The sequence below is a fragment of the Spermophilus citellus genome (assembly GCF_964194105.1).
Source record: "Spermophilus citellus genome assembly, chromosome: 1".
Classification (NCBI taxonomy): domain Eukaryota; kingdom Metazoa; phylum Chordata; class Mammalia; order Rodentia; family Sciuridae; genus Spermophilus; species Spermophilus citellus.
In genome coordinates, this window is record NC_138182.1 from 29,125,550 (window position 1) to 29,138,956 (window position 13,407).

At 31.7% G+C, this 13,407-nt stretch overlaps 1 protein-coding gene across 1 annotated transcript in view; it reads left to right on the forward strand.

The window, feature by feature from the left end:
- PDS5B (PDS5 cohesin associated factor B) overlaps window positions 1–13,407 on the forward strand; it is a 210,199-nt gene that overhangs the window by 92,709 nt on the left and 104,083 nt on the right. Inside the window, exons 4-7 of the mRNA XM_081276045.1 lie at window positions 462–548; window positions 663–760; window positions 1,343–1,469; window positions 8,336–8,416. Coding sequence (XP_081132171.1) covers window positions 462–548; window positions 663–760; window positions 1,343–1,469; window positions 8,336–8,416 — 393 coding nt within the window. The remainder of the gene's footprint in view (window positions 1–461; window positions 549–662; window positions 761–1,342; window positions 1,470–8,335; window positions 8,417–13,407) is intronic.

Genomic DNA, 13,407 nt, shown 5'->3' on the forward strand with positions numbered 1-13,407 from the left:
TTCTAAGCTTCTTTGTGGGATCTTGTTAGTTGGCAGTTTTATTTTGGAATTTTAAGTTTCCTGTACTCTGCTTTTGCTACATGATTATTGTACATTGTGCGGTTCCAGCAAACCTGATCAGCTCTCAGTTATTGCAACTTTTTAAAAATTCTAACAGTAGTATAAATTTTAGTTGAGTTAATTTTCAGACTTATTTGTTTAACTTGCAGTAAGATGAACATTTTCTTTCTCTGTTTTAAGATTATGTAAATTTATTCAGTGTTTTCCTATGAAGGATAATAAGATATATAGTGTTCTTCATATAAGAGTGTTCTTTAAGAAGTTTGACCCAGTTTTCTTTCTTTTTTTTTTAACATTTTATCATGATGTGTGCATATAAGTGTTGAATTTGCTTTAGTAGTTTAATGTGTATTTTCATTTAGCATTCATAATCTAAACTGTATATTGTCTTTTTTTTAAAGGATATATTTATGTTTATAACAAGGCAGTTGAAGGGGTTAGAGGATACAAAGAGCCCACAATTCAATAGGTATTTTTATTTACTTGAGGTAAGCAATATATTTTATCTTGAGGTTGTATTCAATTAACCTTCTTTTTATGTGCTTGAATATTTTTATCAATTAAAGTATTTACCTTTCATCTTTTTTACTTCTTATTTTTAGAACATTGCTTGGGTCAAGTCATATAACATATGCTTTGAGTTAGAAGATAGCAATGAAATTTTTACCCAACTATACAGAACATTATTTTCAGTTATAAAGTAAGTGTATTTTACTAAGTATATAACATTTTAGAAAATATAAAATTAAAGTTTGTTTTTAAATTTACACATGAATATGCATATACTATTAGGATAAATATTAGAAGACTGAGTTGTAACTTCATTTTAATTTTTTTTCGTAGATGTTTTCAAATGTATGGAACTTACTCAATTTTATTATAAGTGCTTATTGGTTAGAAGTCAAAATTTTTTGATTATATTATTTAGAATTTCTAAATTATATATTAACTCCTTAAAGCATGTGCTTATTTGAGGTTCTTGTGCACTTAAAATTATTTATTAGGATGTCAAAACAATTTGACTCTCTGAATTTAGGGCAAAACTGAAATCACATTTGATTTAATTACTTTGGGTGTGAGATTGATAAAAATAAGGAAGTAATCTAAGGAATTATTTTGGATACTATTGTAAGATTTTAGAGAAAGAAGCTTTAAATAAAAATACACTATTTTTTCTTTTGCTATCATTTTTATAAAGTAAAATGTTAACCAATATCATCTTATGATTAAATCTTATTAATCTCAGTTGTATTTTAAATGAAATATCTGTTTTGAATTTCAGTAATGGACACAATCAGAAAGTTCATATGCACATGGTAGACCTCATGAGCTCTATTATTTGTGAAGGCGATACAGTGTCTCAGGAGCTTTTGGACACAGTTTTAGTAAATCTGGTGCCTGCCCATAAGGTGAGTTACAGTATGTACTGAAATGTATCTAAATTCCCTGAATATTAATATTCAGAATTTGTGCTTAGATTCCAAATACAGTTTATCCTACTTTAAGCTTAGTTTTGGAGAATCTGTTGATTGATTAATATTAGTATATATTTATCATTTAATGTGTAATAAAATGTTACATTTAGTAGTCATACATTAAATTTAAATGAAAAGAAGAAATAATATATTTAGTTCTTGTAATAAAATATTTGTGATAATTCAGATTTGTTTAGGGTGTATTTCAGTGAGTGAGTTACTAGCTACTCACTCAGTGTTGGAAAATGGAACCAGTTATGTCCTTAAGTGAAAGACATGTAGGTACACAGGAGAAATGGAATTAAAAGGGAAGCCTCTACTATTAGGAGACAAGGGATATGTTGATTACAGTCTTTCTTGCCTAAGTAATGTTAATCAAGATGTGTGTTTGTATGTATTTTTTTTCTCAGTGCATATATTTGTGCTTTGTTTTTTTTGACAATGATGCAGTGTCTGGTAAATGATTGGAAATAGTGTTCTGTGATTTATAAGAGGTCTGGTTTCAGGAGAACGGTACAAGAATTACCAGTATAAACATCTGTTCAAATTTGCAACCTCAGTGGCAAGATACCGTAGTCTACAGATGCACAGCATCAATACAAATAATGCTTTAGTGAAAATTAACTCATAATCCAAAATTTCAGAATTTAGAATAATTTATCATTGCAAAAAGTAAGCATTCTCTACAAATAGTAGTACAGTTGGACCTCCAAAATTCTAATAATATGTTTATTACATGAAAATCACACATGCTGGTGTGCTGTAGACTCTTGAGCTTCCTCCATCTTGTCACTCCTATACTTCTTGGTTTCTTCCCACTTTTCTTAGCTCTTGCAGCTTGTCTTTGTCTGTTGTGATATCTCTATCTTTGATTACCATGAAAAAGGAAATTGGGGAGCTAAAACTAGGTCTTCTGAGGCACGTTGACCACCTCAGTGGACTTGGTGCCCACATCTATTATCTTTTTAATTCAAGAAAACTGGGTGGAGTCTCTTAAATGCAAATCAAGTATTCAGGTTGGTTTTTTGTACTCAGCATCTGGTAAGCAATGTCACAGGCCTTTATCTGCTATACCTCAGTACTGTCATGTAAAAAGGCTTTGTTGTGGAAAGTACTCTGACACTTGCTGGGCTGAGGGTGTAGCTCAGTGATTGAGCATTTATTTGCCTAGCATGTGTAAGGCCCTTGATTCTATTCTGAGCACTATTAAAATAAAATAGCAGTATATACATATAGGTACTTCCATATACATTTTCTTCTTGGCTCACAGTGTTGAGACCCATCAATTCTAAGAACCTAGAATTTTAGGATCTTACTCCTTTTCTGTGAGTATAGGAGTTAGAATCTTCCCATCAACTACTTAAAATACAATCCTCTGCTCAGTCTGTTTATCTTACATTGGAAATTTTCCAAGTCAGTTTCTGTTTTGCATCCTTTACATAATTTTAACTCTTTGTAGTTTAGTGAATGTTCATGGCACTAAATAAAACATTCTAACAAAGTTTAAAAAAATCATCAATATTATTAAGTATATTAAAGATAAAATATGTTTAAATGAATTGAGGACATTCAAAAAGTGTTAAAAACTAGGAGAGGATTAGAAGAAAAACTTAGTGGAAATGAACAATGGTCATTGAGATCAGAATCTTGATTAGATTTTATATAAGAGATAGAGACTGGGAGGTGAGTTTGAGGAAATTTTACCGACAGAGAACTATAGAGAAAACATGAAAGATAAGGTTCAGTATGTTTAATAGTGATTTGAGAACAGCAATTAGAGAAAAGAGAGAAAGTGATATTCAAATAGAAATTACCTTAAAATGATTCAGAAATGAACCATCATGAAAAACATGAAAGTATAGGTTAGGTAGTAAACTTTTTGTGAACAGAATAAATAAATATAAATACCTCTCCAGGCACATCCTGGAGAGAATGGGGAACACCAAAACAGAAAGTCTAGAAAGCACACAGAATGAAAAAGCTTAACTATTAAAAAGAAATGAAGGGGGCTGGGATTGTGGCTCAGAGGTAGAGCGCTCGCCTAGCACGTGAGAGGCCCTGGGTTTGATTCTCAGCACCACATAAAAATAAATTTAAAAAAAATTAAAGATTTCATGTCCAACTACAACTAAAAAATAAATTAAAAAAAAAAAAAAGAAATGAAGGTTATACTGAAGAGTGAATTCTTGATGGATAGAAGCCAGAAGACAGTAAAAATGTTTTCCAAAAATGCTAAGATAAAAGTAGTATTGTATATCCTGTTTAAGTCAAAAAGTAGTTGTATATCCTATTTAAGTGAAAACATTATATATTCACTCATACATAGATCCTTCCTGAAAGAACTATTTTAAGTCCTGTAGAATGAAGAAAATTGAATTTAGAAGTGAAATATAATCAATATTTGTGAGTAAGAAATGCTCTAATGATATAATGATTAACGGGATATTAACAAAATGATTCTATACCACTGGGTTACAGATAACAACATAAGATTGAGTGGTTTAATATGATCCTGGTGTATCAGGAATATTTAGAGCTATTGATTAACTTTGAACTTTGAATGCAGTAGGTTCATCTTAAAAATTTTAAGGATTGCAGGAAATAAAATAAAGAATTACAATAAATGTAAATGGCTTAGATTTACCACATAAAACAGGTTGAGGATAGTTTACCTGGTTGATGTTAATAAGAGAAACATCTAAAACATTGTTGTGGCTGGGCATGGTTGCTCAGGAGGCTGAGACAGGAGGATCATGAGTTCAAAACCAGCCTCAGCAAAAAGCAAGGCGCTAAGCAATTCAGTGGGACCCTGTCTCTAAATAAAATACAAAATAGGCTTTCGGATGTGGCTCAGTGGTTGATTGCCCCTGAGTTTAATCCCTCGCAAACAAACAAACAAACAAGCAAAATATAGTCATGAAAAGATTGGATGTAAAGTTTAGGCTGAAAAAAGAATTGTCAAACAATATAAATCAAAAGAAAACTGAGATTGCTTATTAGTACACATAGTTGTTTTTACAGGATAAAGAATGACTTTATATAATTAATAAAAGTTTTAGTTCTTAGGAATCGTTCTAAACTGGTATGCATACAGATTCACAATATACAAAATATATATTGAGAGTTATAAAAGAGAAAGAAAGAGTTCACACTTTCATGGGTAATTTGAACATGCAGATTTCCAGTGTTTATTAGTCAAATAGTACAGGAGACCATAATTGATAGTTGAGGATTTGAAACACAAAACAACAAGCTTAATAACAAGCATAAGTAATTGACAAAATACAGCATAATGACAATTATTTAGAAGTGATAATTAAAATATCAACATTAAAACCTGTGGGATGCAGTTTGAATTTTTTAAATGTAAATTTATATTTTAACGTCCAATTCAAGAAGTTATAAAAACATTCATAGATTAAACAAAATATACAAGAGGGAAAAAATAGTAAAGAGCAGAAATTAATGAAACAAAACATAGTGATATTCCCTGAAAACCCCAAATTGGTAATAAAAATATATTCAGGCCTGGGATGTAGTTCAGTAGTAGAGGTGGTAAATAGTTGTACTATTCAATAGCTTTTGAATTATAGAAGAGAGAGAGAACTTTACAACTCACTTTATAAACAAATTATGATCTTCCTAGAGAACTAGGCAGGAAGCAATCCAGAAAGAAGATTTGCTAATTTAACTTACGAATGTAGTCGCATTAATTGAATATAAAATAATAGTATACAGGGGCTGGGATTGTGGCTCAGTGTTAGAGCACTTACCCAGCACGTGTGAGGCACTAGGTTTAGATCCTCAGCACCTCATAAAAATAAATTAATAAAAGTATTGTGTCAAACTACAACTAAAAATATTAAAAAAATAATAGTATATAGCTTCCAGAATGGTAAAAGCAATAATGATAATGACTAAATTGGCTTTATTTTAGGTATTGAAGGAAAGTTAACAGTAGAAAATGTTTAGACTAAGTTAACTGTCTAGAGAAACAGGTCAAAGAGAAAGACTTGTGGGAGATAAAGATTGTTTTGTAAAATTTAGTAGAATTTATGACAACAGTTCTTAAAAAATTTGAAATAGAAAGGAACTTTCTTAAACTAATAAGGATATGTATGGTACTGTACTTAATAGTCAAATATTGAAGTGTTTTCTTTGAAGTTAGGAAATTTTAAAAATGTGGCTTTGATGTAAGACAAGTATGCCAGTGCTACTCAGCACTATAATAAAGCTTAAGTTAGTGGGATTAAAACAATATAAAAGAATTAGAAACATGAAACAAAACTAAAATTATTCACACATGATGTGATTCTGTAGAAAACACAGTATACAGATTCAATTTCTAGATCAAATAAGAAAATTCTGTAAAATCTGTAAAATTACTAGATAAAAGAGCAATATTAGAAAATCTGTTAGCACAACTTCTAAAAAGTTTTCATTTGTAGCTTTAACCAAGGACATAATATACTTAGAAATTTAACAAAAATTATGCACGATCTTTATGTTAAATCATAGTTGACTGAAACAGTGCATGGAAGACTTAACATGTTGAGAGATTGTTTTTGGAATGAGACATGGAGGATCATAATAATGTCAGCGTACTGCATACTAATTGATAATCCAATCAATAGTGCATGTAATTTGACACATGAAATCTAAAATTCACATGGAAGGGCAAATGATAAACAATAACTAAACAATTTTGAAGAAGGAAAAAAGTAGGGACTTGGTGTTAAGATTTCTTTTTCTTTTTCTTTTTTTTTAAATAGAGAGAGAGAGAGAGAGAAAGAGAGAATTTTTAATATTCATTTTTAGTTCTCGGCAGACACAACATCTTTGTTGGTATGTGGTGCTGAGGATGGAACCCGGGCCGCACGCATGCTAGGCGAGCGCGCTACCGCTTGAGCCACATCCCCAGCCCCAAGATTTCTTTTTCATATGTCCTTTTTGACTGTAAGCAGGCAATAATGAACAAAGGGACATATGGAAAATAAAATTAAATTCTTATTTTATACCATGTATTAAAATAGATCACAGGTAGAATAAGTTTTGAATCTGAAAAGTAAATCCTTAAAATTTTATTTTAAAAAATCTTTACACCTCAGGGTTGGAATGTATTTCTTAAAGGTTTAGAGAGCGTAATCATATAAGAAGATATGAAATATTTGTTTATGTGAAAGATGAAAGCTTTGATGTGCTGTAAGACACCATAAGCATTGTGAAAAGACAAATATGCCCTAAAACAAAGGTTTGTTCTGCAGAAAGAACAAAACAAAATAGGCCAATTGAAAAATTGCCGGGAACTTCCAGAAAATTATTTCCATTTGCTCAAAGAGTCTTGTGAATGAATGAAATAATATGGAGTAAGAATCAAGGCAGGTAAATAAAAAAAATACATGAGTATAGAATGTGAATTTAGGGCTGGGGCTGTGGCTCAGTGGTAAAACGCTTGCCTAGCATGTGTGCAGCACTGGGCTCGATTCCTTAGCACCACATAAAAATAAATAAAATAAAGTCATTATGTCCATTTACAACTAAATTTTTTTTTTTTTTAAAATGTGAATTTAGGGGGCTGGGGTTGTGGCTCAGCGGTAGAGCACTCACCTAACGCTTGTGAAGCCCTGGGTTTGATCCTCAGCAAAGTAAAATAAAGATATTGTGTCCAATTACAACTAAAAATAAATTTTTAAAAATGTGAATTTAAGCCTGTTGTGGTGGTATGTGTTTATGGGAGGCTGAGGCAGGAGGATCTTAAGTTTGAGGCTAGCAAGACCTTTTCTCAAAATAAAAATGTGCTGGGGGCTGGGGTTGTGGCTCAGTGGTAGAGTGCTTGCTTAGCATATGTGAAGCACTGCGTTTAATTCTTAGTACTGCATATAAATAAATAAAGGACCATCAATAACTTTATAAATAAATAAATAAATAAATAAATAAATGTATGTATGTATGTATGTATGTATGTTCTGGAGATGTACCTCAGTGGCAAAATATCCCTGGGTTCACTTCTCAGTACCAAAAACAAAAAATGGCAACAACAACAATGAATGAATGAATGAATTTAAGGATATTCTCTATTTCTGTTCTCTGGAATGTGCTTAATCCCAAGTAGTAACTCCATTGTAGATCTTTGTTTTTCTATCATCATTGAAGTCTCTGGGAAACACATTTTAAGATACTTTTTCTTTGCACATTTTTTTTCTTTTTGCTTTACTCTTCATTGTGTTTCTTATTGTATTTATGGACTTAATCTGTGTGCTGAGATGTGCTTTGAGTAAGTCTTCATTCTCTCAGCTGTCTAAAAAGCCATAATCCTCCCCCCATTGCTGCCTACTCTGGAAAACAGTTTATCTTCTGAATGGTGTTTTGCTTTTTGTGGACCTGGCAAGTAATAGCCTGTATTTGTACTTGCCTGATTTGAATTTGAGACTAGATTTAAAATAATTATTTCTTTTTCTATAAACATTTATTGAACATTTCTATGTGTTTTGCATTCTGTTGTGAATAATATATGAAGAGAATATACTTATTCTTGCTTGAAAGGGTACTTATGATCTAGTAGGCCAGATCATCCTAAGAAAAGAAAGTGGTTTAATTTTCTTCCTTCAATAGATAGTTTTCTCATAGTCCTTTGAATATAGGTAATATTTTGCTTTTCATAGTTTAGAAATATTGGGTTTGTAGCTCATTATTAGAGTGTATTTGTAGCATGTGCAAAGCCCTAAATTCAGTTGCCAATACTGCAACAAAACAGAACAAAACATAGTTAGAGATGTAATATATTATATTCTGTTTTTCAGAATTTAAACAAGCAAGCGTATGATTTGGCAAAAGCTTTACTGAAGAGGACAGCTCAAGCTATTGAACCATATATTACCAATGTAAGTTTTAGTTGTGATTCATTGTCAAAGGATTACGCCAAAGTTTTAAATATTGTTAGAAGCAAAATTTCAGCAAGTAGTGTATACTTTGTAAATTTTGTGTTTTAACTATTAAGTAGTGTATTTTCCTTCTTCTTTCTTAATATTATTCTTGGTTAATATTTTCTGGAAGGTTCACTTTCTTGTTTGTTCATGTGTTTCTTTCAGATTGTTTAGGAACTAAAACAGCTTTTATTTTGGGTAGCTAGATACACTGTTTCTAATCTTAGAAAAAGAGTTAAATGTAATTACATAAAACCTAGGGAACTTTTCATTATTTAGAGAAATTGCTTATTGCTTTTTGGAGATTAAATTGATTTGTAAAGCAAGAAGATGTGAATTAAAATATCAAGATCTAGAAATTGATGGCAAGCTATGACTGGCAACAATTTGGTGAAAGTTGTTTATCTATTGCTATCACTGGGAGAGATTCCATTTAAAGCTGCATTTTCTGAGAAAGAGGGAAAATTGTAATGAAATGAGCACTTCCATTATCACCCAAACTCTATTTACTTATAATTGATAATCTTGTATTGATTTTAGAAGAAATATTTTTAGCCATTTAGGTTCATTGATAAAGCTTCTGTTAGGTTTTATTTTCTCTCCACTGTTGTTGAGTTGTACCACTCCAGGTAGCACCATTCATATTGTAGTATATGTTAATAGAGGGTCCTATAGAACACAAGTCTAGAAAACAGAGTCAGTGGTGGTTCCTGGAAATAACAGTTCTGTCCTTCTATCTGCTTTTCCCTTTCAGTCACCTGTATGTAAATAAGTCCAGGACACAAATCTGTCATCTTGAAAAAAGCAAGCAAAGAAGCCTTTAGTTTAAATACTTAAATTCTCCTAAACTTAGAAGAAAAGAAATATTTTTTTGTAGTATACAAAAAAATATGTAGATAGGATATGAAAGATATCACTAAAAGATATACTGTAGAAAGTAAAATAATTTATAAAACAAATGGTAGATTTCTATTGTTTCTGGCTTGTTGCCTTAAAGAACCATATGATGATTTCGAAAAATAAGTTTAGTTTGTAAGAATATTGCTTTGAAGAGTTAACTTTCTAAAGCTGTACAATAAAATTCTGTAGTTTGTCTTTATAGCTCCAAGATTGGCAGGGATCTCCAAGTACAGCTTTGTACAATTTTGTGAATTTTGGTTATTGCTTGAGTTAAAATGGTAGAATTCAGTTTTTTTGACTTAATGGCACTTGTAATGTGTTGATCCAGATTTAAGTATTGTAATTAATTACCCCTTGACTTTCCCTTGTTTCAAAGTGCCTCTCAATACTATTTCTGTGGCCCAGTTAGAGAGCACACTAGGTGAGCTCCTCCTGGTGGTCATTTATTTAAATTGATATTGTCAAGCCAGATTTTTTTTTTTTTTTTTGAATACTTAATCTTATTTTAGTGCTTTTTTTTCTGGCACAAAAATAAGGAAAGAACACGATCCCATGTTGTTATCTCTTCTAGGATTGGGGATTATAAATATTTCATTGGAGTAATTGAAGAAAGAAAATTATGTAAAATGGTAGTGGAGCTGCATGATTAGGTTCATTTTACTATACTCTCGATTTTGGGGTATATTTGAAAATATTGATAATGAAAGTTAAAGAAAGAAGAAAGCCTCAAGGTAATACTTGGAATAATCTCAGATAAATTAGTGTAAAAACATTGCCTAATCACTTATACCTTCCCTTAATTTCCCACTGTTCTCACCTATAGAAATATAGAGGCTCCCTGACACCTTCCTCACCCCCAGTTTCTTGTTGTGTTCTTTATCAGAAGCTGGGGCAAAGGGGACTAGTAAAGTTGCCCTACCACACTTTCAATTATATACTTATTTGTAGTACTTCATCCATTAATTTTGCATGTTTCCCTGTTTTCTTGTTCCTTGACTTATTTGACTGTCAGTAAAGAAGTTATTGAGAATTGCTTTTCTCTTCCTGTTACATTTCTTTCTCACAAGACAATTAAATTCAAGACAAAATTAGTACATGCTAGAAATCAGTCTCTACCTTTTTGGGCTCAGAGATGAAATAGCCATTGCTCATTTATTTTTCCAGTACAGAATTAGCAAATAAAAAGAAAGACACGGAGTCAGTTATAACCCCACTTCTCTTTTTCTCACTTGTTTTCACTCTTGCAAGTGAAAAATTGACATTTTCAAGTTTATTCTTTATACAGAATGATTCTTACATATATAAATACTTAAGAAGCTGTGTGGTGGCACATGCCTAAAATCCCAGTGGCTCCAGAGGCTGAGTCAGGAGGATCACAAGTTCAAAAACAGTAACTTGGCAAGGCCCTGAGCAACTTATTGAGACCTTGTCTCAAAAGGAAAAATAAAGAGGGGCTGGGGATGAGACTTAATAATTAAGTACCTCTGGATTCAATCCAAACAAAACAAAACAAAACTTAAGAGATTATTGTAGTTAGTTGTTTGTTTTTCTTTTGAGATGGGATCTCAATATATAGCCCAGGCTATTCGAAAGTTTTGGGCTCAAGTGATCTTTCTAACTTAGCCTGTCGAGTAGGTTGGACTACAGGTGTGCACCTCTGTGCCTAGCAGAATATTTTTTATAATAGAATTAGTTTTAATGTGGCAACCTAGGAAACGAAACTAAAACATTATAAAAAAGAAAAAGTACTTATTGACAACTCAGAGATTACCTACACAGATTACTTTTTAGCAATATTAACTATTTTTCACCATACCTTTTTACTTAAAGTTTTAGGATTCAGCACAAAATTACTTTGTACATTTACATGCTACAAATTAAATTTCTTAATATCACTGTCTCCTATATCCTTGTTAAAAGAGATAACATTTGATAAAATCTCTTAATCCATGTCTTGGTTTTTGCATCTGTAAATTGGGGCTAATAATGCTGGGGGTTGTAGTAAATAATATTGTTATTTAATGTGAAAGTACTTTATTAACTAAAATTAGCCATGTAAATCTAAGGTAGGATTTATTACTGACTTGTGCCTTCTTTCATTAGGAGGCAGTGCTATTAAGAAATATGATTTGTAATATGTAAATTAATTTCTTGTTTGCAAATGAAAGACTAATGATTTTTTTTGGAAGAAGATGTTTCATTCATATCTATATCTGCCTTTACTTAACATTTAAGCCCTTACGTAGGGCTTTGTGTCTTTTACTCATATCAGAATACATATTTTTTAAAATATTTATTTTTTAGTTGTAGTTGAACACAATATCTTTATTTATTTATTTTTATGTGGCGCTGAGGATTGAACCCAAGGCCTTGCACGTGCTAGGTGAGCACTCTACCACTGAGTCACAACCCCAGCCCCAGAATACATATTATGTTATTTATTTATTCATTTATCAAATATGTATTGGATACCCACTCAGTGTCAGGCATGGTGCTAGACTCGTTATAAAATGGAGAAGATCAACTTGATCACTGCGTTTTTGCAAACTATAGGTGTTCAGTGAATATTTTAGTGGAATTTGTAAAAAATAAAAGCAGAGAATGATTTTGTCTTTATTTTGTAAAGTAAGTTTTTTTCCCAGACTGATAGAAGATGATGATGATTTAATTACCATGGTGGTCAGATTGGAATGGATTATTGTTCTTTATTAAGAAAAAGTAGATTGAGGGATTTTTAGTTTACTCTTTTTTTTTTTTAAACAGGAGAAAATTTGTGAATAGAAGCAAAAAAAAAGCCACTTTATTTTTAGTATCAATGAGAATTTAACCTTTTAATATAATGAAGTTCCGTTTTCACAAAATTGATAAATAGGAAGGGCAAATATGTTATTTTTAACATCCACCCCCCCCCCCCAAAAAAAAAAATTAGATTTGTTCTTTTGTCCCTTTCTTGACAAGGTAATCTATATTGGTTCATAGACCTGAATACTTCACTTAAAACCAATTGAAGAGTGAAAAGAGTAAGTGGATAAAATATAGAAATGTGAAATACTTGACTCTACTTTCTATATAGAAAGCAAAAACCAGGTTGTGTATTAATTGTCACAGTGAGATCAGGGCATCTTGTGAGGTATAAAGATTCCATAACTACTCCTCTGACAAGACAAGGACACTTAAGAATCTATGGGTTTATCTTTAACTTTTTAGAGTTTTGGAAGATTTTAGATAACAAGGAATTTGGTTATTGTGTTATATATTCTTATCCACTTTGGTAGTTATATGATGAATGATCGAGTGCAGAAATTATTTAGAGCTTGTTGACTGTGTTTATATGTGCTTTTAATTGGATTTTAATTAAGGTTGTAAATTTTGTACATATGTATACCTTGTTTATCAGAATGTAAAAGAAGACAAAAATGATTAAAAAATTTGCTTTGCATTAAAAATATAAAGCTATATATATGAAACATACAATTGGCTTCTACTTATAAAAGCATAAGAAGACTCTTTTAGATGCTGTTGTTTTCTGTACTCTAAGGTAAACAAGATGTGAACTTCTTCCCCTAAGGAATTTATCCAGTGAGGTGATGACATTCTTATTAGGGTTCTCCAGAGAAATAATCAGTAGGATAGGTGTATGTATATATGTATGAGAGGAAATTTACTAGGGGAATTAGTTCAAGCTATTATGGAGTCTGTCAAAGGCTGTCCGAAAGCTATATAACTAGAGAAGCTGATGGTTTATCTCATTCCATAGAGAACCCAATGGGAGAGGGGGAATTTGCTGGTGCAGGTCTTGTAGTCAGAAAGTCTGGAGAACCTGGATTTCTGATGTCCAAGGGCAGTAATAGAGGTCCCAGCTCCAGGAGAGAGAACTATGAATTCGCCTTTCCACTGTCCTTTTGTTGTGTCTGGATCCCAGTCAATTGGATAGTACCCGCCCATATCGAGGGCAACCTTCCCCACTTGAGGAGTCCATGGATTTAGTCTTTTCTGGAAACACTTTGAAGACACATCCAATGCTTTACCAGCTATGCAGGTATCCCTTA